Source organism: Urocampus carinirostris, chromosome 1 (genome assembly GCF_059441175.1).
Source record: "Urocampus carinirostris isolate Australia breed hairy pipefish chromosome 1, RoL_Ucar_1.0, whole genome shotgun sequence".
In the NCBI taxonomy this organism is placed as follows: Eukaryota; Metazoa; Chordata; class Actinopteri; order Syngnathiformes; family Syngnathidae; genus Urocampus; species Urocampus carinirostris.
Window position 1 is genome coordinate 4078714 of NC_142349.1, and position 26287 is coordinate 4105000.

General features: G+C 38.2%; 1 protein-coding gene across 1 annotated transcript in view; it reads right to left on the reverse strand.

Annotated features, from left to right (window-relative positions):
• Positions 1-26287, reverse strand: part of tox (thymocyte selection-associated high mobility group box) — a 90112-nt gene that overhangs the window by 41492 nt on the left and 22333 nt on the right. The window contains exons 2-3 of the mRNA XM_088343242.1: positions 7892-7957; positions 786-896 (exon numbers count right to left, since the gene is read on the reverse strand). Coding sequence (XP_088199368.1) covers positions 786-896; positions 7892-7957 — 177 coding nt within the window. The remainder of the gene's footprint in view (positions 1-785; positions 897-7891; positions 7958-26287) is intronic.

The following is a 26287-nucleotide window of genomic DNA, read 5'->3' on the forward strand; positions in this document are numbered from 1 at the left end:
CAATGGTTTGGGGAGCCATGTCAGCTGCTGGTGTTGGTCCACTGTGTTTCATTAAGTCCAGAGTAAATGCAACTATGTACCAAGAGATTTTAGAGCACTACATGCTTCCATCTGCTGAAAAGCTCTATGGAGATGAGGATTTCATTTTCCAGCATGATCTGGCACCTGCCCACAGTGCCAAAACCACCAGTAACTGGTGCACTGACCATGGCATCACTGTCCTTGATTGGCCTGCTAATTCCCCTGACCTGAACCCCATCGAGAATTTGTGGGGTATAGTTAAGAAGAAGATGAAAGACACCAGACCTACAAATGCAAATGAGCTGAAGGCCGCTATCGAAGCTTCTTGGGCATCAATAACACCTCAGCAATGCCACAGGCTGATTGCCTCCATGCCACGCCGGATTGATGCAGTAATCCGTGCAAAAGGATTCCCAACCAAGTACTGAGTGCATCAATGGACATTTTCAAATGTTTGATTTAGTTTTGCTGTTATAAAATTATTTTTTTACTTGGTCTGAGGAAGTATTCTAATATTTTGAGATAGGATTTTTGAGTTTTTTTCAGCTGTAAGCCAAAATCAGCAATATTCAAATAATAAAAGGCTTGAAATAGTTCAGTTGATGTGTAATGAATCCAGAATGTATGACATTTTTGTTTTTTTAATTGCATTACAGAAAATAAAGAACTTTATCACAATATTCTAATTTTCTGAGACAGTCCTGTATAATGTGTGTAAAATTGTATCATGAGGTTTGTTAGGGTATATGCGTGTGTGCAATCACCCATGGTAGACGGTGCGTTTCCGGCATGTGCGCTTCTCTCCGCCAATGCTGCGAGGTAGAGGTAGGTGGTGCCACCTTGCTCAAGGGCTGTGGGGGCTGCGGCACTCGAAACTGTGGGGGTCACACATGAAAAAGAATGTTCAGATAAGCCGTGAGGCCTGAAGAAGGTCAGAGGTCGAATGAAAATATTAAGAGGGACAGCGAGGACGATGTGAGAAAAGTGAGAGAAAAGAAATTGGCTCAACTTGCACTCAATTGTCAACACCGAAACCAGTTCAGTCCCTAGCACTCAAAGTACTTTTAGATTAGTTAACAGCCTTTACCAAATGTACCGTGTTTTCCACACAACAAGGCGCAACCCCCCAAAATAGACGTTTGTCATATATTTTTCATGTACAGTAGAAGTCCCTCTGGACTACAAAGAGCATAAAACCACAGTAAGAGCTGCTGTGTAAGACCACTCCGCATTTCATACACTTGCGATATATGTTGATCGGTCAGTCGATAAATGACCAAAATCAAAAAATATTGGATGCAACAGGAATCGAACTTGGATTGTGGGCAGTGCAAACAATAAAACCTGACCACTAGGCCGCTAGTAATACATGAGAGGAGAAAAGGCATTGGATTTTATATCATCACACTATTTGTACTCTGTGCCAGAAATTTATGTTATAAAATGGCAAAAACCTTTTAGTGTATCAGATGGTGAATCAAACTATTTACCGTAAATTCCGGACTATAGAGCGCACCTGATTAAGCGGCACCCACCACATTTCGGGGGGAAAACCGATTTTGTACATACACAAGCCGCACCTGTATATTAGCCGCATGCGCCCACATTCTAAAAACGCAATACAAACACGAAATTAACCCATACCCGATACAGACCAAAAAACACAGCCGTCAAAATGAACGGAAAATGATACCGGTACTCAACATTTAAGGCAGACCTGCGGAGTCCAGGTGCCCGTTGAAAGTAATCCAAGGAAAAAAGTGTATGTAAAATGGCGGCGCCCTCTGTTGGCTGCGGCTGCATCGGCTCGCTACAACGGGTCAGGTGTATCGACATTTCGTTCTTACAAAGAATGACAATACAAAGGAAATTATTATTATTATTATTATATTTCCAAAGGTAAGGGTGGGAAAAATATATATCCACTATTGTCGGCCGCATCCACAAACATGTCTCACCTTTACTCCACTTCTCGTCAGCCCGCGTTTGCCCCACCGCTTCTTTCTCATTTGCTCGTACAAAACATATCAGAATACGTTTCTAAAATGAATACATTACAAAAATATACAGTTGCAAATACATATTATACATGGTTACACATATTTACAAAGAAAGACGGTACACCGAGAGAGTTTTCAAAGCTTTAATAATAATATTATAACTTTCATCCCAAACCGTGCCTGTGAAGGGTAGCACAACGCTACTAGAACACGCTCGCAAGACAGTAAACAGCTCTGTTAAAAAAACATATCGTACTTATAATGAGCACAGCGAGAAGGTTTGTTCAAACCTCACTTTGTGTTTGCTGTTAAAAAGGTCATATTGGAATATAATATTGTGAATGTGCTTAATTGCTGTTGATTGTCATGATTGTTTTTTGTTTTTAGTGTCAATAAATTTGTTCAAACCAAAAAAATGCTAATTAGATTTTCGAGAAGGGTTGTTCAAACCTCACATTGTGTTTGCTGTTAAAAACGTCATATTGGAATATAATATTGTGAATGTGCTTAATTGCTGTTAAGATTGTCATGATTGTTTTCTGTTATTAGTGTCAATAAATTTGTTCAACCCAAAAAAAAAAAAAAAAAAAAAAAAAAACAGCGGTTTTTGAACCGTACATACGGGAACGGTGCATTCGCAATGATCGCTGCTTAGCTCTGAGGCTAGGACCTTGACTCAGCCTCTTGGCTGAGAGCAAGTGTCTCGGCCCCTTGGCTTTGTAGCGTATTATGATTTGACCGATGACGGATAATGGATAATTGATAAAGAATATAGAACAATAAACCTAACAAAATAGTCCGGAATTTACGGTATTTATATCATTCTGAAAGACATTTCTATTTTCTCCATTCTCTAACATTTACATCCGGCACGTAAGTAAAAATAGTATGATAATAAGATAAAATCGAATGCCTTTTTCAATGTCTGAATGTCATCTCTATTACCTTGGGTCTAGCAGTTGATTGTCGGCGCTAACTGCCGTGACCCGAGTTTGATTCCCGTTGCATACAATGCTTTGCAATTATTCTCAGCAATGTTTTTTGGATTGATCTTCCATAGCACAAGTATGGTAGTATACTGTAAACACAATATGCATTTCCGATGTATTTTGCAGTATGTAAGGCATACCGGGTTATAAGGCTCTCTCCAATTTCTGGCCAAAATGGGGTTTTTAGGTGTGCCTTATGTGGTAGTATATAGAGCACTTTTATCCTTTTATCTTTGACAATCAATGTGATGTTTGTATACTATGATCAAATAAAAAACTAGCCTCAAAATATAAAGTCACAGGTTTGTTCAATCGCATGAGGTGTAAGCTTAAATGGACACAGAGTTATATTTGACCCCTATATGTCACTGCAATATGTAGTTAAACCAAGCTCATTGCTGCACATGTTCATCCATTTTTCTGATGTTTGTTATTCTTCGTTGGGGCAGCAAAGTACTTTGGGTTTGTAGTCAGAAATTACTCATGCACTCGAACTCTGGCTAACCCGCTAAATGAGACTCGCATGACTTGATTGATTTCTTCATTTTTATTGATGTTATTTTTATTTTATTCTCCATCACTAATCTTTCAAATATTTATCACAAGAATTAATCCAAATACTCCCAATGTGTAAACACTCTGGATTAAAAGGGCAGTGTGTATTATTTGACTATGGGATGTTGCTATATTGTCTATTGCAACCAAAAACAAGTGCTACAAAACAAAACAAACTAAAGAGACTCATGACCAAACCCTACCATCTTTCATAGTTTTTTGCTCATCCTTTCAAAAGCTTTTTGTTTTTTGGGGTACCCTTAGCAGCAAGATAGCAGACCATTATGCCAGCTCCCTCTAATTGAGCCTTATGTATAATAAATACAAATAACCTCGACGTACGAGTATTTTTGAAAAATCCGCATTTACCGTAATTTCCAGACAACAAGCCGCTACTTTTCTGCTACGGTTTAAACACTGCAGCTTTACATACGGTGCAGCTTTATTTATGTTTTCGTAAAGGCACAGAGGAAAACAGTGAATTGCTCTTTTCCAAAACTAATGAGCTCTAAATAGAAATATCGCAGTGTCATCTATGACAGGAGCAAAATGGGTGGTTTAACAGTACTTTATTGAATATTTACAACATACTCACGATATTGTGACTTTTTCAATCAAGTCCTTGACTTATACGTCCAAATTGAACAGCAGTGTTATCCATCCAAAACAATACACTTCTCTTTCTATATAATCTGCATCAATGTCAGACCGCCGAAGCTTCCTTTAATCCTCAAAAAACGATGAAAAGCAAATACAATTTAGTTTGTCACGTGGCAACCACCAATGACAACAGCACAAAATCACATCTTTGTTAATATCTGGCACTACTCTCCACAGTATGGATGCCCTGGTGCTGTCGTCTAGAAATGTTGTGCTCACATTTTACGCGACACAGCACTTATTCGTGTTTTTTTCCGCAAAGTAGTAAATAAGTGCTCGCTTTTTTAATTGCCATTTTGAATGGTCACATGATCCAAAAACACATGACGTAAAAAACTAGGAGCAGAACTTAAACGACGCAGCTGAAAACAGTGTTAGGTGTGTGGGGTGTGTATGGCGCTGTTTGCGTTCCGCAGCCAAATTCCCCACACTGTTAGCGCCATGTGTGCGCCGGGCTTAAAATGGAAGAAATGGACGGAGAGGAACTCATTGTTATGGCTGTTTAAACCTGCAGCTTTAGATCTGGTGTGCCTCGTACAATGACAAAATTAAGTTTTGTTCTTGAATTCGAATAGTCAGGTTTTAATCAGGTGCGCTCCGTAGTCCAGAATGTACGGTTTATAATCGTTCATGTATTCTTTCTTATCTTTCAACGACTGTTTGTTTTTTCTTAAAATAAATGAAGATTTTGTCACCACAAGGAGCCATTAAGTACTAAACAATGTATTTTATGCTGCAAACCATATTTATTTTCCATGAAAGTCCAGATAAAACATTCAGTGTGTAACGGGCAAAATGTAACATTTTGGAACCTGGTTCATTACATTTTGATTGGTGGGCTTTTGAGCATGAGTTGCCTGTTCAAGATCACAGCAGAACACCCCAGTTGGATGTAAATGCGTACTTTGACTAAGCTACCTCAAAACCTTAATACTAGGGTATTTTGAGCTATTTTGGGACAGACATTCTGGTATTTTTCAGGTCGTTTAGCAATTGCATAACTTGCGTTGAAGGGCACTAAGTGATGGTTAAACATTTGGCATGGACAGGCTAAAAGCAGTCTTTATTGGAACCAAAATTCTTGGTACTTTTAGGTATTGAAATACGCCGCATTTTGATAGTAGGTTTCAGTTCTTACATACCAAAAGACCCTTGATTAGGATCTGGTAATGACTGTCATTGATTTGGTGTAATGTTACACTCTGCAGCATGAAGGAAAAATGACTGCTTGGTAGACATTTACACCGCAGATAAATTTGAATGTTCAAAATTGTAGACCTGCGTGTCAGCACAATTGAATGATCCTAAACCAGTGGGGAGGGGAATTTTAAAGTCGCATTGGTTTGGAAAGATTTTGCATGTGGGTCGGGCCAAAGAGATTTTTTCGGATGTAAAAAAGATAACATAAGACATTTTTTCTTGTCTGTACTTATCTGCACAAATGATGTTCGATTGGCTATTTGTCTATAAAAGGACTATTGCATCCAATTGGTTTTGTAACACTCAAATTATACATTTAAATATGTACATTTGCAACTAAGAAATTTAACTAAAAGTAATAGCAAAGTAATATCTTTTAAGCACTAAATTGGATTCTTTGCATTAAAAAAAAAATAGGGCTACTTCAGAAGTGTTTCATTACAAGAACGCAAATATCTTGATAATAAAATGTATTTTTTTTAAAACAATACAGGAAATTGTTGCCAAATACATCGTTTATCTATGTTTGTATTTCAGGCCATAGCATTCATTTAACAAAAAAGTACAGTAATGTATATTCAGACGGACATATACACATACATACCTCTCTCTCTCTCCCCCTCTTTCTCTCTCTCTCCCTCTCTCCCTTGCCCTCTCCCTCTCTCTCTATATATATATATATATATATATATATATATATAAATATATATATATATATTATATATAAAATGTTTAGCCAATGAGAATGCATAACACAATGCACGATGCAAATCCGTGAAAACTAAACGGCATTATAACGAGGGATCACTTTAAGAAAATTAAGTCAATAAAAACTAAATACCACAATAATTCAGAAAATAAGTAAGTAATTAAGTACATTTTCTACACAAAATAAGATCTGAAAACGAAAATAAGGGGTTAATATGGCAATTAATCATTCAATAAAAATGGGCTGCATTTACTTTAAAATTTAATATTAAGGTGCCCTTAAATTTCATATTAAGGCGGGGGCCTCAAACATACAAACATATAACAAACAAACACAGCTAAACATTTTTTTAATTTCTTACAGTCATCTTCTTTGTTAGTTTCATCATTTTTGACAACTTATACGAGACGATGTTTTGAGGGACATACAGATGGCTTCTATAAAGGTCTTTAATACCGTTTGCCACACAAACAGTTCAAGAGTAATAGAAAATAATGAAACCGACCACAGTCATTGTAACAACCAATAGCCTGACAAGCCACAGTTGTATTCAATAAAAGAAAAATTGTCTGTCCCGCTAAGCACTCCTTCTTCCTCATTCTTCCAATGACATAACCTTTTAAATAAACCAGCAAATCACAGGCTGCTACACAGCATTGTCTAAATAATGTATTTCTGGCATTTACTGTATATGGTTTCTGTTTGTCTTGGCCATATGAAACTTTAATATAGACATGTATCGGCGTGGTTTAGTCCTACAGCTGTTGCTCAATAAAATTTGATCCCTACACTGTTTCCCATGAATCTTTGTTGATGTGCCCGGACAGCTGACACAACCAATGCAATTTATGTACACTCATTGACTCAAGTTCTACTGAATATCAGGCCCTTCATGCCAGTGTTTCTCAACTTGTTGGACAGGGCAGTTTTCAGTGGGTTGCCGGACTCTGCCTTAGCAAAATAATGCTAAAAATAAAAAAATGCAGTGTCAAACTCATTAACAGTAGATGGCCATAATGGCCTAATCGATCCCTTCTACCTGCCCAGCCAATCGGCGTGTTTGATAGGGACCGTGTTCAAGAATCAAGATTGTCTTAATTGTCATTAACATAAAATGGGAATACAATTTTCTTTGCAGACTCAGTGTACAGTGTTTACAGAGGGAAACAAACACACAGGATATAATAAAATCAAATACAGTATATTTATATATAAATAAAGGAAAGACAGTGTATGTGTATGTTTATTTTTATTCAAGATGGTACATTCAGTCGTTTTGCTGGTCTTTTTTTTTTTTAAGAGAAAAAAAGAAAAAGGTAATATATTGTACAATATCTGCTTAAAACTGCACAATCCTTTCAAAACATACATTTGAGAAATTGAATTTCTTTCTTGATTTGATGGTGGGTCCTGAAGTCAGACCAGTTGAAAACCAAAGCTCTATTCAACATTTTAGATGTGTCTTAATGAAACAATGATATTAGATATCTGTCAGATACTAGCCAATTGAGCACTATTTGATAATGTCAGTCAATATTTGAGATTTACTGATACAAGCACTTATATTTTATTTAGGTGCAGTAATGCACCAAATTATATTGTGATCACACCTGTTCTACAAAAAATACTTCTAATGATGTCATAAAGGATCAATATCAGTTTTGGCAGGCACTTTAATTACAATATCGGTACCTATTACTTGTGGAAATAAAGAAAGAAAGAAAATAAACAAAAAACGGAGCAAAAGGACCACTCACCTGGTTGGTTGAAACATAGTCCAGGCCTGTTTCTTGCATATTCAGGAACATGGTCTCTCCTTCCAACTGAAGAGAAGGCAAAGGAAAACAGAGAATGTCAACTATCAGTATGATGAGGCGGATCACACACAGTAATCAATGTGCTGTCGCTACGAAGAAATAAAATAATGAAAAATAAAAAACGAGAAAAATTACCCCAACATGTATTAATGTAATTCATCCATTTTGGTTTTAAATTTTAAACATTGTAAATCAAAAGCACCATAAACACACATTTGTGCATAACATTTATGAACTACAATTACACTATTGGTGATTATAAGGTGCCTTTTTATTCTCTATTGGTAAAGTAGTTGGCGTTCAAGTTATTATACAATATAAATACAAAAAACATCTTACACTTTTACCAGGCATCATTCGCCATATAAACTTTATTTCCCAGGTGTTTTCAACAACCGTAGCTTCTTTGCCTACTGAATTAGAATTAGAAATAGAATTGTCTTTTGTGTCATTGATATTCCTTGTAAAAGGATAGTGGGATGTTTGGGAGCGTTCTAAGGGATGGGCAGGGCACCTGTATGATGCGGCAGGGGTAAACCAGTGAAAGCTGTCGGGCCCAGCTGTTGAACAAAAGAGTGTGTTGTGTCACCCTGACCCGAGTGACATGGCCGCTTTCTTGTGTCCTGTTTCATCTGGAGGGACGAAAGCATGATCAACTTGGGTGCCGAGGTGCTTCACTTGTTTGGGTGTTTGGGCATTTGGGTTGGCCATGGTCCAAAAATATTTGTGTGTGTTTTTTGCTATTGTTTGCCTTTTATTTTCTTTGTTATTGTATGTGTCACCCCTCTTGAGGGATATGACCTAGGTAGGTAGGTAGGTAGGTAGGTAGGTAGGTAGGCAGGCAGGCAGTGGGCAGGGGACACCCTGAACTGGTTGCCTGCCAGTCACATACAACTCACTCGCTCATTCACACCTAGGGACAATTTGGACCGGCAAATTAACCTGACATGTATGTTTTTGGAATGTGGGAGTCACAACATTATATTTTCCTATGGTTTACATTATCTTCTTAATCAACCAAAAATACACTATGCATATTACCAAAAAAAATAACACTTCAAACATTAATTCTAACCACTCTTTTTTAGATCTTTGGTCATGTTTGTTGTTTGAAATACATAAATTACAATTTATGAAAATAGTGATGAATTTATTCTGTTTTTAATATTAGATTCCTGCAAAGGCGATTGCATTATATTTAGAAAAGGTAGAAATTTATGATTGGAGGTTTTGGTCTCTGCCTGTTCTCCTTTCAAGTTCAAAATCCATTGATGAATTCACTCCTTATGGAAACCAGTACTATCAGTTTCATGTACAAAAAAACAGCCTGAAGAGGCCCGGGCGACACAAGGCCGTACTTACCCAGGACACACTACGAGAAGCGCTGCACCGATGACCCAGGTGGTTAAGGGATCCGTGAACTTCAATGTAGTATTTACTTTGTTATTTTCCCTTTATACCATAGGTGTCAAACTCTGGGCCTGCCGGGCGGGATCTGGCGATTATATGCGGCCCGAGAATTCATTTTTTTATACATTTACTATAATGCCCCGGCTATATGAAGCGCTGATAATTCTCAAACTATCGATCCCATAATGCAGCGCTGCCTTTTCGGCACAAGACTTCCCGAAAATGTTCAATCGAGTAAGCTGGAGCATGAAGAGCAGAGCCCCTTTTAAAACATTCAACTGACAAATATCACGTCGGTCAGTTGATAAATAAGTGCATTAACAGTGAGTCTTTAGTGTCATGAAGCTGAGACGTGACACCAGGGGACCAGCATCTATCTATCACAATGTAACAGAAGCCTAAGCGGAGAAAACCAGGGTGCCATTTCTGTTGTTGTGGATTACACAGGTGGCCAAGAGAAAAGTTGCTTCTGAAAACAGAGACTTTTAAAACCAATGGGAGGTTGAATATATGTTTACTGACAGAGTCAGTAAACCCGTGTATCTTCTTTGTGGAGCTAATGTGCCCGTAATGAAGGAATTTAATGTAAAACGGCACTAGTTAAAGAAGAATATGAAGATCTAGCAGATGTTTTTCACCACCGCAAAATCATAAAGTGCAAAGCATAAATTTTATTTCTATTTCCTTTTTTTTTTCATATTTTGAATTTGTATAGTTTTGACAGGAGCTATTTTCACGGGGGGCAAAGTATGTAAAATTATCTATTGTTCAAGTTTGTTTCTTTTGGACTCTTGTAAGTTTTAAATTTATATTTGTGTTAAAAGCACAATTACTTTGGTCAAAAGCAAAAATTGTATTCAGATTTCCATTATTTCCATGTTTTGAGATTTTTCTTTATGGAGATCAAAATATTTTAAATTATTTATTGTTTAACTTTGTTTATTTTGGAATAATATTCCTGTCTGTTTTTATTCATATTTATGTTTAAGAAACGTTAGGTTTTAGTCTATTCAATAAATGTTTAACCTGTTCGGCCTGTGACCAAAGGTGTGCTTTGAGTTTTGGCCCTCAGTGCAATTGAGTTTTACACCAATTCCAATTGTCATATTACGGTGGCAGCATCTCATTTCTTTGTCTGTAGGTCGTACTACAGTAAGACCTTTACGTAACTGTGTGGATGCCAAGCAGTGACCGGCATCGGAAACACTCGCTCAACCCCATATTAACTGTAGAGGACTACTCAAAGTTACATGCCGAATGGATTAAAGCTTATTTCCCTTCTGTTGTACAAAACAAGAAAAACATTAAAATAATAATGTAAAATCATGCATACAGCAAAGCTTCTAAGTACAACCCAAGATACAACCATCCAACTACAAAAGCACACATAAAAAATGGGAAAAACTGCATGCAAATACTTGATTGTTTTTAAAGTACATAGTGGTTGTTTTGGTTGTGAAACAGTGATGTGAACCAAAGTTTGAACAGGTGGGGAGAAATAAAACAATGGATGAGCACGCTCTCATGCACAGAGCCTTGTACTGTATGTCCTTGTAAGGAAGTCCATTGAAATAATGCATGGTACCTTCCCCTACCCGCAGCTGACTGCATAACAGTATCCTTTACATGAAGCCTAACCAAAACCCAATTCAAATTTTAAATATAAAACCAAATTTTGACACAAAAAAGTCCTCATTCACTTGTTTAAAAACTCATACCAGAAAGTAGACACACACACAAAAACCGAGGTAGACAGGTGTACTGTAACTGCTCCTTCCATTTGCCAGCTGTCCTGTATCATGCAAATAAGGTGTAGGTTTACAGAGTCAACAGAAAGCCCAAACGGCATTGTAATGAGGCTTCCATATAAGCAGAAAAGTAAGCTAAAATTACTAATCAGGGATATGACTTTCTAACATAACAATGGGCACAAAAATGGACAGGGACAAAATTTGAAAGTTTACAATTTATTTAACTGCTTATTAATTTTTAGTTGCTGTTGAAACTAAGTAGAAGTGGTGAACATGCCGGTGAATCAATTTCTCCTATCAACACAAGTTTGACACTTGGGGAGCAGGTGTTTTTCAGCGGCTCAATGACTGTCAACGCCATACCGCATTCAAACATTAACAATCATAATATTGACATGCTCATATTTCTGAACAAAAGGTCAGTTGGATGAAGTGACTACAGTGGTATCTTTTTATACGAGCACTTCTAACACAAGAATTTCAATATACGAGTTTCATTTGGAAGAAAATTTTTGCTACGCATTAGACATTAAAATCCCAGAGACTTCCACTAGAGACCGCCCGAGATAGCTCACCAACAGTTGCAGCTTGTCCTAGTTTGTGTATGCAAACTACTACAGTATATGCAAAAAATATACAAAATTGTGCTGTAAAAATGCTTCGTTTGTGTATGTGCATTAGAAGTTACAGTAACTTTTAATTATAAGTTTACAGTAAGGGCTTACATACCATCAACTGTCTGTTGAACTCATACATGTCAACCTCAGCCATTTGCTCCCCTTAATAATTATTAATATTCCCCTCATTAAGGGATGATAAACTTTACAAACACAACACGGCACCTATTTACTCATAGTAATACAGACTATCTAGAGTACCGCGAAAATTTGAGCAATCTACGGTTACGTTATCATCTGCTTCCAGTGAGCAAGACTATGCAGATAAGAGCCTTGATAGGCAGGACGAGATCAGTCCAACAAAAAAATGAGTTTGTATCCTCTAAATGTTGAGTACAAAAAAATGCTTACATAATTTGAAAAGATCCAAAGACATCTAAAATACAGCGAAATAGCACAGGTTGACAAGTATGAGATCTCCGTCACTCCTCTGCACCACCAACACATCTCCATTTCAACGACTGCCTCAGTGGTAAGTGCTCATTATAAACTGGTATTTTATTTTGTTAATGTCATCGTATTTATCTTATTGCTGTATTCGTACGTTTAATTGCTATTTTCATATATTTTTACTGATCAGGAAGATGTGTTTTATAGCTATTAAGGGTTTAATGTTTTGCTTTTGGGAGGTCGCGAATGGGGCAATTAGTTCTTAGTTCACTTTGGAAAAAGTCGCCCATTGCACGTGCAATTCGAGCGAGAAGCACGATCTTAAAAATAACTAGACAATTCCCGCAGCAATTGTAAGAGTTGTGATTGATCTGGAAGATGATCCCGTCATGTATATATAACCCCGGTTGTTAGCATTATGAGTTAGCATAAAATTTTTAACCCAGAGAGGTGTTTCTGTCATTTTTTTACTTGGGGGGTGTGGAGGGGCAGAGTCCCCCCACACCCCCCTGGTACTGGCAAGTTCATTTCGGATATAATATACATACTATACATACACATAATATAATATACATATACATGTTCATATACAATGGGCCGTTCGATTTGAGTTGGCCCATCCGGAATCCATTGAGCCCATTCATTTTGCTGATTCATTAGCAGGTGGCCATTAACATAGTTTTTTAGCATGAAACAGTTAGCATTTAGCCTTTAGCATCACTTTTTAGCATGTATCTGTTAGCATAACTCAATAACACGAGGCCATTCGAATAATTTGTAAATATGAATTTGTTAAAATATAACCATCACCAATTTTTTTTAGCATGAAACAGTTAGCATTTAGCCGTTAGCATCACTTTTTAGCATGTATCCATTAGCATAACTCATCAACATGAGGCCATTAGCATACTATGTAAATATGAAGTCGTTAAAATAAAGCCATTACCAAAATTTTTTATTATGAAGAAGTTAGCATTGCCAACAGTGTTTACAGCTAGCTTGCGCTAATATTTGGGCTGGCTACACCAGCCCAACACTTTGCTAGCGGCGCACATAGCTGTTCGCATCCTCTCGCTAGCATACACTCTTTGGAATTCACCATTTACCTAAGGTTAAAGGTAATGTGGGTCGGGCCCCCTCAAGCCACCCTGGACAGTCCCTGGTTCCTATGACTACCCTTGGGAAAAGCCTCGTTTACCATGGCTCCCTATTATATTGAATGGGCCCATGTATTCTGGATGGGAGACTCTCAAAATACATTAGAGCGGATGGGGACTTTTTTTCGTCTCCGGGGCCCCTTACAGGCCCCCGATGACTCGTATCACTGTCAAAAGACAACCCACAAGAGTCCCGGTCAGGCCGGAATTTTTGGTACATGAATCGTTGGGTTACTCCAAAAGCTCTGGGAGGAGATACCCGTTAAACTTCGGCGGAAGAAGATAGATATAACTAGACAATTCCCGCGGCAATTGTAAGAGTTGTGATTGATCTAGAAGATGATCCCGGTATGTATATATAACCCCGGTTGTTAGCATTATGAGTTAGCATAAAGTTTTTAACCCAGAGAGATGTTTCTGTCAATTTTTTTACTTGGTTTTCTGGGGGGACTCCGCCTGTTAGCATAACTCATTAACATGACGCCATTAGCATAATTTGTAAATATGAAGTCGTTAAAATATAGCCATTACCAAATTTCTTTACTATGAAGAAGTTAGCATTGCCGACAGTGTTACAGCTAGCTTGCGCAAATACTTGGGCTGGCTATGCCAGCCCAAATAATCACCAACAGTGTTTACAGCTAGGTTGCGCTAATGTTTGGGCTGGCTAATGGTAATGTGGGTCGGGCCCCCTCAAGCCACCCTGGACAGTCCCTGCTTACTATGACTACACTCTGGAAAAGCCCTCGTTTCCATGACTACCCATAGAAATGAATGGGCCCATGTATTTTGGATGGGAGAATCTCAAAACCCATTATTCCGGATGAGGACTTTTTTTGGTCTCCGACTTGTATCGCTGTCAAAAGACAAGCCACAAAGAGTCCCGGTCGGGCCGGAATTTTTGGTATATGAATCTATGGGGTACTCGAAAAGCTCTGGGAGGAGTTCCCCGTTAAAATTCGGCGGAAGAAGATAGATATAATAATAATAATAATATCTCGGGGGATTATAATAGTTGTGCCTGTGAAGCCCTGTGCTTACAGCACTTGGCAATGTAGTTGTGCCTTGCTGAAGCAATCACAGCTAATTAAACTCGTATACTTTTGCCTCCTTGTCGTTATCTTACTCACTAAACGTCAAGAAAATTAGAATTGAGCGTTAGTTTTTAGAAAAAGCAGTGGATACTTTTACTACTATTATTGTACTGGAATATAATTTCTAATTTAGAAAAAAATATTGTTTGGAAAAAAATAAATCAACAAAACATGGGTTATTGGCAGGCTATTAGAATTTATTTATCATATTTGAAGAAAACTAACACGTAAATAACACATCTCCGCTATCCACAAGCTTTTCAATGGATATGATCTGATGTCAATGAACTGGGCTTTAACAACAACTGACAGCTGCATTTTTATGTGATTGGTGGTAAGATGAAGCAGCTTATCCGCACGAACATTGCTCTCTCGAGTCCTGATTTACTAAGGTTCAAAATAGCGGGCACTAATTGCGCCTTTGCAGACTGTACGCACTATTGACAACAGGTGCTTGGAAGGACAGCAAAACTCAACAGTGGAGGCATGAGTAAACTACTGTAAGCTTCCAAAAAAATTAAACAACAAAATTGTATGTTTTATTGTTGTTGTTTTTTTTATCTTCTAGACACTGAGGGTAGAGAGTAATGTAATTTCAATTCTCTGTTTATGCTGCAGAATTGACAATAAAGCGGACTTTGAATTAAAGAGGACATGCAGAAAGTTTTGAGCATGAACTATTCCCTTACAACAGGGGTGTCAAACTCGTTTTCACACAGAGCCACTTAAGAGTAACAGCTGTACTAAAGGGGCCAGACATCACTAATAAATGCACCTAAACATAATTGAATCATATGTAAAATAAGTTACCTACTTGTGATGTAAAATAACTCAGACTATATTACTTATTCAGATCACAAACATTAATGTACAAATCTTTTGGGACATTTTGGGGATATTTCTTAATTCCAACCATTGGCATTGATATGGGAAGATGGTTGAAAGTGACTGTAGTGCAAGGATAATATAGCCCGATGTTTACTTTCAAGATGAAAATTACATGATTAAACAAAAATAATGTATTTGAAGTTTAAATAATCAACAAAGGACAATTCAAGTGATAAGCTTCCAAGAGTAAGAATTTAAGATCAATGCAGATTTTAATGTTGGATAAAATTGCATTATCATCAATTAGAAATCTCAATTCACAAATTCCTTTTGGCCCTTTGACCCCAATATAAAAATCGAGCGGAAAACAATTTGAAATACTTTATAAAATTATTGTCTAGTTTAGGAGGTTCATAAGCCATGAATGCAGGGGTAAAAACTTGGCAGTTTTTACAGTATTGTGGTATATTTCTGGTGTCGGGTTGAAACCTTGGATTTCCGAAATCATATACTCTCAGGGGCCCCCAATCAGTATTATTGCTTGGTCAAAGAACAAAAGCGCCTTTTAAAATTTTAGATGTGTAAATAAATTCTATACTTTGATGGACTAAAACATTATTCTATATTTCTTGAAAGAAAAAAAACATGAAATTTACTAAATGGCAAAATAGGAGGTTTTCTCTCAATGGCATCAAGATATAAAGTATTTGAATATACGGTTAAGAAATAATTATTTATCCCATACCCGGTCTTCAATAAATATTGCTATAAAATTCAAAAGTGTAGAATTTTGCCGATTATCTCCAACTCGAATGCACAGACACAATCACATTAGCATGTTAAAAAAGTATTCCTTCCAAAGCTTTTGCAGTTTTCTTTTCATTTACTGAAACATGACGGAAAAAGGATTTTGGTTTGTGTGTCTCCGGTTTTGCCCTCATGCCAGCCTCTCCTCATCTGCGTGCATGTTTTTGTGTGTCCTTTTTGTGCACGTGCATGTACGTGTGTGTGTGTGGGAAAGCAAAGGTTTGAATAACAAGCAGCCAGATAAGTGGGTCAGGGTCGGAGTTAAGGGGGAGAAAAATGGGGGAGAAAGGTAGAGAGAGGCTATTAGGATGACAGGGAAGGACAATGGAAAAGAGAGAAACAAGGGAAGGTTTAGACACATGAAACACACACTAGATAAAAGGTTGGATTGGGAAAACGGAAAAAAGTAGGAACAAGAACATAGATCACATTCGCTCAACTGTTTTTTTCCGATTCCTTTTCACTCAAAATGACAAAATTAAATACATTTTTACTTTAAATGGGTAAGTATTGAGTCAGAATCTTCCCGAATCAATCATATTATTGTTATTGCACAAAATTAAATGAAACTAGTGTCATTCAAGGACAGATATGTACCATATTTTGCAGACTAAGGCACACCTAAAAACCCAAATTGGCCTGAAATATGAGAGAGCGCCTAATAATCCAGTGTGCCTTTTATACTGGAAAATATAGTTTTGCTTTTGAGAAACATGAAGAGTGGTCTAAGATTGCCCTCTTGTTGTTAGCATATTAATTGTATCAACATGTTTGTTGGATTTCAACCAATGATCAAAGGGATTCTTATAATAACCATTATGCATCAATAGTAATTTATTCCTTTATCCGATTTTCAGGTCTCTGTCAATTATTTGAGAGATTTTCATCCAATAGTCTGTATTTCTGTATTGTCTATGTTTAATCAAATAGATATAAATATTTAAATCACAATAATTGGTGCCAGTGCAAATCACTGTTCTGCCTTTGAGAAACAAATGCTGTGGTCTTAGAGCACCCACTCTTGGTCAACATTTGGATTGTTAAGGGGCCGGGACCAAGATAAGCTCCGTCTTTTTCCTATAAGCCCTTTTTTCCTTCTTTATGTATTTGATGAGGGCGGCATAGTGGATGAGTGGTTAGGGCGTCCGCGGCACAGTTCTGAGGTCATGGGATCAAATCTCCTATGCGGAGTTTGCATGTTCTTCCCATGCCTGTGTGGGTTTCCTCCGGGCATTCCAGTTTCCTCCCACATTCTAAAAACATGCATGTCAGGCTAATTGGCCGGTCCAAATTGTCCCTTGGTGTAAATGAGCGAGCGTGCGAGTTGTCTGTCTCTGTGTACCCTACGACTGTCTGGCAACCATTTCGGGGTGTCCCCTGCCTACTGCCCGAAGATAGGTGGGATGGGCTCCAGCACCCCTCGACCGTACTGAGGATAAGCGGGGCACATTGATGGATGTATTTGATTATCAGTGGGGTAAAATTGTACAGAAAGTATAAATTTACTGAGGCTGTTGTCCTCTGCCACGTCCAAAGCCACCCCTAAAGTGGAACTCTGTAGCAGTGTATGTTAATAAATATAAATGTAAATATATTATAAATAAATGTGATTTTTCTTATTTTTCTTTTGTAATTTTCTTATAAATGTTCTATCAAAAACGCAGGAATTTGACGGCAGCACAGATGGCGAATTTCAAAAAAAAAATTGTTGATGCACGTCGTTCACTAACTGGCGAAGAAATACTTTGACATGAAAACAGCACAGCAACCATTTATGAATGAATGTCATCATGTCAAGTTATATTGTATGAAATACATTATTTTATACTAAATGTCTTTATTTTTTAGGTTTTTACTGTAGTTTTGTTCAACAGCAGGGCCCGACAGCTTTCACTTTACCCCTGCCGCATTATACGGGTGCCCAGCCCATCCTTAAGAACGCGTCCACAATCCCACTATCATTTAACAATACCTCTCCACTCCTTTCTATCACCAACAAGAGCTCTAGCTTCCATTATATTTAGACCTCTTTCCTGCAGTGCACTCATAACACCATCCATCCACGTAAATCGCGGCCTTCCTCTTGGTCTCTTTCCATTGACTTCTGCTCTGTAGATCCTCTTCAACATTCGCTCCTCATCCATCCTCTCCATGTGTCCAAACCAACCGAGTACTCTCTTATCAACACGCTTGCTCAGTTCCACGAATACTCCAGTTCTGTCTCTCACAATTTCATTTCTCAGTCTATCCAATCTTGTCACTCCTAACATAGTCCTCAAACACTTCATCTCAAAAACATTCAACTTTCTTCTTAAATCTGCGTTCAGGCTCCAAGTCTCTGCACCATACAACACAGTCGGCACAATCACACTCTCATACAGTCCCCTCTTAACATCCATACTCATACTCTTGTTGTTCATCACTCGCCTCAGAGCACCCAAAACCTTGCTTCCTTGATTCACTCTGTGCACAAAAGAGTGTGTTGTGTCACCCTGACTTGATTGACATGGCCATTTTCTGGTGTCCCGTTTCATCTGGAGGGACGAAAGCATGACCAACTCGGGTGCCGAGGTGCCTAACTTGTTTGGGTGTTTGGGCAATTGGGTTGGCCATGGTCCAAAACTTTTTGTGTGTTTTTTTTGTTGCTATTTATTTCCCTTTTATTTTCTTTGTTATTTTATGCGTGTGTCTTGCTGTCGGTCACCCCTCTTGAGGGATATGACCAAGGTAGATAGATAGATAGACTGTAGTTTTCATTCCATGTACCTTATAGTCCTGTGCGCCTTATATATGAAAAATATATGACATAGATTAATCCATGATAAGGTTCTCCTTATATTACGGTGCGCCTTACAATCCTGAAAATACGATAAATAGCCAGAGACGATGTTGAACCCATTAGGGTTTGTCCGGATTTATTTGGCTGGTTTGGATTTCATGGATTTCAGTTTACTCTGTAGTGCTTTAAAGAACATAGATCAACTGATGTGACTGACTGTGAGTGTGCATGCACGTGAGCATGCACGTGTGCAAGAGTGAAAAGAGAAAAGAGATTCACACAGCAGCGATTGGTCAGCTCAACATTTTATGTTTATCTGTTCTGTTTCCATAGCAACAATATAAACACCTTTTTTTTGCTAAGTCCAATTCACTGTTACTTTGAGTGCAGCGTGTGCAATTTACATGTGCTCTTAGGACATCGCTTCAGTGTTTATCTTTTAATGTGTGCGCATGGAAAATGGACAAATCCAAAAACAGCTGTTTATTCCTGGCCGTTGCGGAGTCATTACGACTAATCTTATCTTCTGATAAATTCACCTAAGATTTAAAGGCTAAAGACAAATATTTTTCATCATATTGCATATGATAACAACACATTTGAACACCTGAGTATTCTGATTTATCAGAACAATCAACTTAATAAAGATGTTTATATAAAAGAGGATATATTTCAACAAACAATAAAAACAGACACAATTTTTCGGAGTCTCTTTAGTTTTAAAACTGTTAAAAATTAAAAAAGAATTAGCTTTAAAACATGGACTAACAGGCTCAGATAGAATTTCTTCATATCCTATTTATACATTTATTTTGTATTTATGTTGCCTCTTAATGCCATTTTACTATTTTTCATAGCACTTTTGTAACCATGCATTTACAACCTAGGCCAGTCCCCTAGCACAACCTTGTAATTATTTTTGCATATTTATCCTGACATTCTCAACTTAATTTTCTCTTTATTGCGTGTTTATCCTGGAGTAACATGTCAACTCTCATTGCCAACAATGTTCACTTTGCTGTTATCAATGACAATAAAGACAATTATAACTCTATTTAAAAATAATGAGTACACATTTATGCCGACTTTTACATAATAGCGTTACGAAATCTCTGCCCTTGGATTACTATGAGGGAGTTTACATGTTCATATCTTGATCAGAATAATCCATTAATTCAAAATATTTTCCAGCCCGGATTTCAAATAGCCCTTTAAAGAGGGTTGGATTTTTCCTTTCCTATTTCGATTATCTGATTTTTGTATACCTATTCAACTAGTCTGACTCTTTATGTTCATTGCCGTCCACGTTCCATTTCTTCTTCAGTGATTTTTTACTTCTTTGTTGGTGTACAAACTACTTTGGGCTGGCAAATTGGGATGAATTGATTGATTTCTCGATGATTTCTCTGATTTTATTAGATTCTCTTTCAAGAGAGTTGCAATTATATATTACAATAGCCAATCCAACAAGTGCCTGTGTGTAAACACACCCTACCACTACAGTATGTTCAATACAGGCAGTATTTGGTTTACGATCAGAATTCCGGTTTTAGGACCAATGAGAGTAAGCAGTTTTAGGGAGCATCCCTATTGGAAGGTGCAAAGCATTTGTGATTAACTTGCGCAAAAAGACTCGGTTCTGGCATTTCCCTTTTTTTCATTATAAGGAAAGAATGACAGATATCCATAGGCAAAACGATCTGGCGTTTGAAATGCGTTTCCCTCAACAGGAGGACAGAGATACTAAGCATTGAAATTTTTTTTTCAGAATGGATAGATGATTTTCAGATTAAGACAATTTTTGTAGTGGCATTACAAAGTGCCATTTTTAAACTGAAAGTAGTTTTTAGACAATGTTAAATCGCACATCAAATCAAATCTTCTGTTACTGCGGAAGGATTACTTGATTTTTATGTATTGATTTTTTTCTTAAACAATGTGTAACCGCACATCAAATCTTCTTTTACTGCGGGAGGATTACTTGATTTTTATTGATTTACCGTTTTGATTTTTGTAGAGATTTCCATAGAAAAAGCGTGGATTTTAGAAGACACTTGAAATAAGGAGAGAAGACATCAATGGATTTTGAACTTGCAAGGAGGACCAGGAGAGGATCTTCCAGATAAGAGTTTCACACAGTGATAAAGCCTTCATCCAAGACCTCACTTTTTACTAAATCATCATTCTATATTCACCACATGTACTAAAAAGGTTTCCAAGGAATCCAACTTCTCCAAGCACATTTTAAACGATGAGAGTTAATGTCCTCAATAATGCACACACATGCAATGCACACACTCACACACAACAATGCACCAAAGATCGCATTACATGATTTGATTGCAATAGGTTTGTTTTGCAAATGAAATTCTGATAATTAGTCCCTTCTGGCAGCGCTCTGTCTCCATCCATCTGTTCCCTTTGGCATTCCTCCCCCCAACTTTAAGACCATCCTCCTCTATGGTTCCCTGCACCTCTACTAAATGAAACATTTTCAGCCACATCCATGAACAAGCATCAGGGCTCAGAATCACACAGTCATCAATGAACATTTGCAGCCACGGCTGTGGTTTCGGGGATGGGCTCTTGGCCTTATGCTGCCAGACAGATATTCCAGCCAAAATGGACAGACGGGTTGTAATTTAGCCTGGGAGATGAGAGTCTGCGATAAAGACAAAAATAGTATGTGGGAATGGCATTTAGTGTAAGGTCATTGTGCCAACTGCTGCAAACAAACCAATGCATTTCCTCGGAAAAAAACTAGAAACTCTTAAATGCATGCTACAACCTAATTGAACAGATGGGCAATAAACCTTAAACCAGGGCTCTGGTGAGGTTGGGACAAATCGAATCTTCTACATACACACATATATATATATATATATATATATATATATATACTGTACACATATATACACACACATACATACATACATACATACATATACTGTACACATATATACACACACACATATATACACACACATATATATATATATATATATATATATACATATACATATACACATATATACTGTACACATATATACACACACATATATATATATATATATATACATATACATATACACATATATACTGTACACATATATACACACACACACACACACACACACACACACATATATATATATATATATATATATATATATATATATATATATATATATATATATATATATATATATATATACATATATACTGTACACATATATATATATATATATATATACATATATACTGCACACATATATACACACACACATATATATACACACATATATACTGTACACATATATACACACACACACATATATACTGTACACATATATTATATACACACATATATACTGTACACATATATTATATACACACATATATACTGTACACATATATACACACACACACACATATATACTGTACACATATATACACACACACACACATATATACTGTACACATATATACTGTACACATATATACACACACACACACACACACACACACACACACACACACATAAATATATATACATATATACTGTACACATATATACACAAACACACATATATATATATATATTTACATATATACTGTACACATATATACACACACACACACATATATATATATATATATATACATATATACTGTACACCAGGGGTGGCCAACCCGCGGCTCTCGAGCCGCATGCGGCTCTTGAACTAGTTTCATGCGGCTCTTTAGGAGCTGTTATAAACTGGTTTAATGCGGCTCTTTCGAAGCTGTAACATGACATGCATCAAGAATGTTTAGCCGGCACTGTAATTTGCCTTCCCTACAGCTAGATGGCACTCCGACAATGAATGTCTGTTTTAGTGACGTAAAACGAGCGACGAGAAAATATTTGTTTGACAAAATGTATTGTAGTCAATTTATGTGAAATTACCTCTTGAAATGGCAGGTAAAAAGGCACAGCCAAACTAAAATATGAAGAAGAACACAGGACGTTTTTGCCAGAATAGGAGAGTTTATATTATTTTATTGAACGTAATGGCAAGCCTATCTGCCTTATACGTAACGCGGCATTAGCACATTTCAAAGCTTCAAATCTTCAGCGTCAATTCAGCGCACTCCACCCTAACATCGAACAGGAATTTCCAAAAGGGACTGAACTTAGTAAGAAAAAGTTGTTGACTACGAAAAGCAAAGCAGAAAAACACAGTTGCATTTCTTTCAAAAAAAATATGAAACACTCTGAGACCGTAACGCTTGCTTCTTATCAGTTAGCTTGGAACATAGCACGGGCTAAAAAGCTATACAACGAAAGAGAATTCATTAAAAATGCGTCATTGACGCCTTTGAAATCTTGGCTCCTGTAGACAACAAACTAAAACAGAGCAAATCAGATGTTCAACTGTCTCGCCACAGTATGGAACGAAGAATATCCGATATTAATGCAGCTGTTGAATAACAGTTGCACACTGACCTGCAAACAAACTAACTGCAAGAGCTACGGATGGAGCGCCAGCCATCATCGGATCAATGAACAGGCTTGTGGGACTGTACAAAGCTGATCAAACATTTCCAGACTTTTGGGATTTCCACTGCATCATCCACAGGGAGCAACTCGTGTCTAAATCACTCAAATTTGACAACGTCATGAAACCTGTGATGGAAATCGTCAACTTCATCTGCATACATAGAATAGAATAGAATATGCCTTTATTGTCATTGTTACAACATGGGATATGCTGTGACATAATAATAATAATAATAATAATAATAATAATAATTTCCTTTGTATTGTCATTCTTTGTAAGAACGAAATGTGCGCTTAACCGGAGGATATTCAGGAATATCATCGCTGAACTGGACCAAGGACTTCCAGGTGACCTGCCGCTGCTCTGCACTGTGAGGTGGCTGTCAAAAAGCCAGGTACTATCTCGCTTCTTTGAGCTTTTGGATCCAGTGAAACTTCATGGAAGAGAAGGACAAGGACTATCCCAAGCTCTCAGACCTCAAGTCGATAATGGATCTGGAACAGTGCTCACAATGTTAACTGTTGAAAATTATTGATATTATCATGTTGCTGTGGTTATTTTCATCAGATCTAGTCGAGTAGAGATTTGTGTATGCGTGCGTACATGATTAAAAGATGTTTATGTGTATAATGTGGCTTTTTAGTAACAAAGAAAAAAAATAATCAACTCGCCCCCGTTAACAACTATGATGTGGCTCTTTGTAGTAACACAGATGAAAAATTGGCTCTTAGTCGCTGAATGGTTGGCCACCCCTGCTGTACACATATATACACACACATACATATATTGTGAATGTGCTTAATTGCTGTTGAGATTGTCATGATTGTTTTCTGTTTTTAGTGTCAATAAATTTGTTCAAACCAAAAAAATATACACATACACGCACACACACACACACACACACACACACACACACACATATATATATATATATATATACATACACGCACACATATATATACACACACATATATATATATATATATACATATATATACATACACGCACACACATATATACACACATATATATATATATACATATATATACATACACGCACACACATACATATATATATATATATATATTTATATACACACACACACACATATATACACATATATATATATATATATATATATATACACATATACACACACATACATATATATATTGATTGATTGATTATTGCTCCAGCGAAGGTCGGGGGTTCCCGTCCCTGTGCGTTGAGCCGACCAGATGAACCAGGTTTTTCCAATGCTGGCGGTCTTGTGCCAGCTGTTCTGCATCCTCTACAGCAACTCCGTGTTGTTGGAGGTCGCCCGCAACGACGTCGAGCCATCGAGTGCGGGGTTTCCCTCGTGGTCGTCTCCAGCCTGCGGCCTTTGGGTCAAACTGGAGAATGGCTCGTGTCGGATGGTCTGGTGGTAGACGAAGGACATGGCCAAACCAGCGGGTGCGGCGTTGTGCGACCAAGGAAGATGCTCGGGGCTGGCACGTGCGGGCTCTGAGCTCTTTATTGGAGACTCGCTGGGGCCACCTGATGTTCTCGATGGTTCTGAGAGCCCTGCTATCAAAACCGTCGATTCTTGTGGCCAGGGTGTCGTTCAGGGGCCATGTTTCTGAGCCATAAAGCAGGATAGAGAGTACAGCGAGGTTGTAAATGCGGAGCTTCGTCTTGCGTGCGATGGTCTGGTGCCGCCAGAGTGGTTTCCAGAGAGACTGCAGAGCAGATGCTGCCAGGGCTCTTCTGTGGAGAATCTCTGGTTTTAGGTCCCCATTGTCTGTCACGATGGACCCCAGATACACAAAGCTCTTGACAGGCTCTACGATGTCGCAACCAATTTTGATGGGAGGTGGATCTGGTCCATCACCGACATACATGAACTTGGTTTTCGTCCAACTCACTTGGAGGCCAAGCCGCGCTTCCTCTTCGCTGTAAATGCCCAGAGCGTCTCTCAGCTGGCTGTAGGAAGTGCTGAGCATGATGGTGTCGTCAGCATACTCTAGGTCAGTCAGGTGGTAGTTGCCGAAGGACACTCCGGGGATGCGCTCACTAACCCTGAACATCAGATGGTCGATGATGCAATTAAAAAGGTCGGGAGCAGCCACGCAGCCTTGACGAACGCCGCTGGAGATAGTAAACCAGTCGGAGTCAATGCCGTTGATACGGACACAGCTCTCTGCGTTACTGTGGAGCAGCTTGAAAAGGGCTATGATCTTGGGTGGTGCTCCGAGAGCTTGGAGAATGTTCCACAGTGAAGAGTGGCAGACAGTGTCAAAGGCGGCCTTCAGATCAATGAATCCGATATATAGATGGCGATCTTTACGGAATTCACGGGTCTTCTCTATCAGCAAACGGACGGCAGAGATGTGGTCCGTTGTGGAGCGGTTGGGCATAAAGCCAGCCTGCTGGGGACGGCGGCAGCTTCTGATTGCTGGAAAGGCACGGCTGAGCAAGATCCTGGTAAAGACTTTGCCCGGGATGGAGAGTAAGGTTATACCTCTGTGGTTTCCACAGACAAGCCTGTCACCCTTGCATTTCCAGAAGGGCATGATGACTCCTCTGGTCCAGTCGGTGGGCAGCTGCTCCGATTCCCACACCTGGTTGAATAGGCAGGTTAGCCACTCCACCATGCCATCACCGCCGGCCTTGAGCATCTCGCCGGTAATGGCACACATGCCGGGGGCTTTCTTGGTGTTCAGCTTCTTCAGAGCAGGTCTCACTTCCTCAGGTGTTACAGGGTCTGTGCAGCAGGCGTCGCTAGGAGGTGCTGTGTTTGCAGCCACTAGGAGGGTGGGATACGATGGTGCTGTGTTGCAAGAGGAGGCTAAAAAAGCTGTTGGGCTTCTGCCTGCCAAAACCTCCCCCTATCTTCAGCAATGGCCACATTGCGCA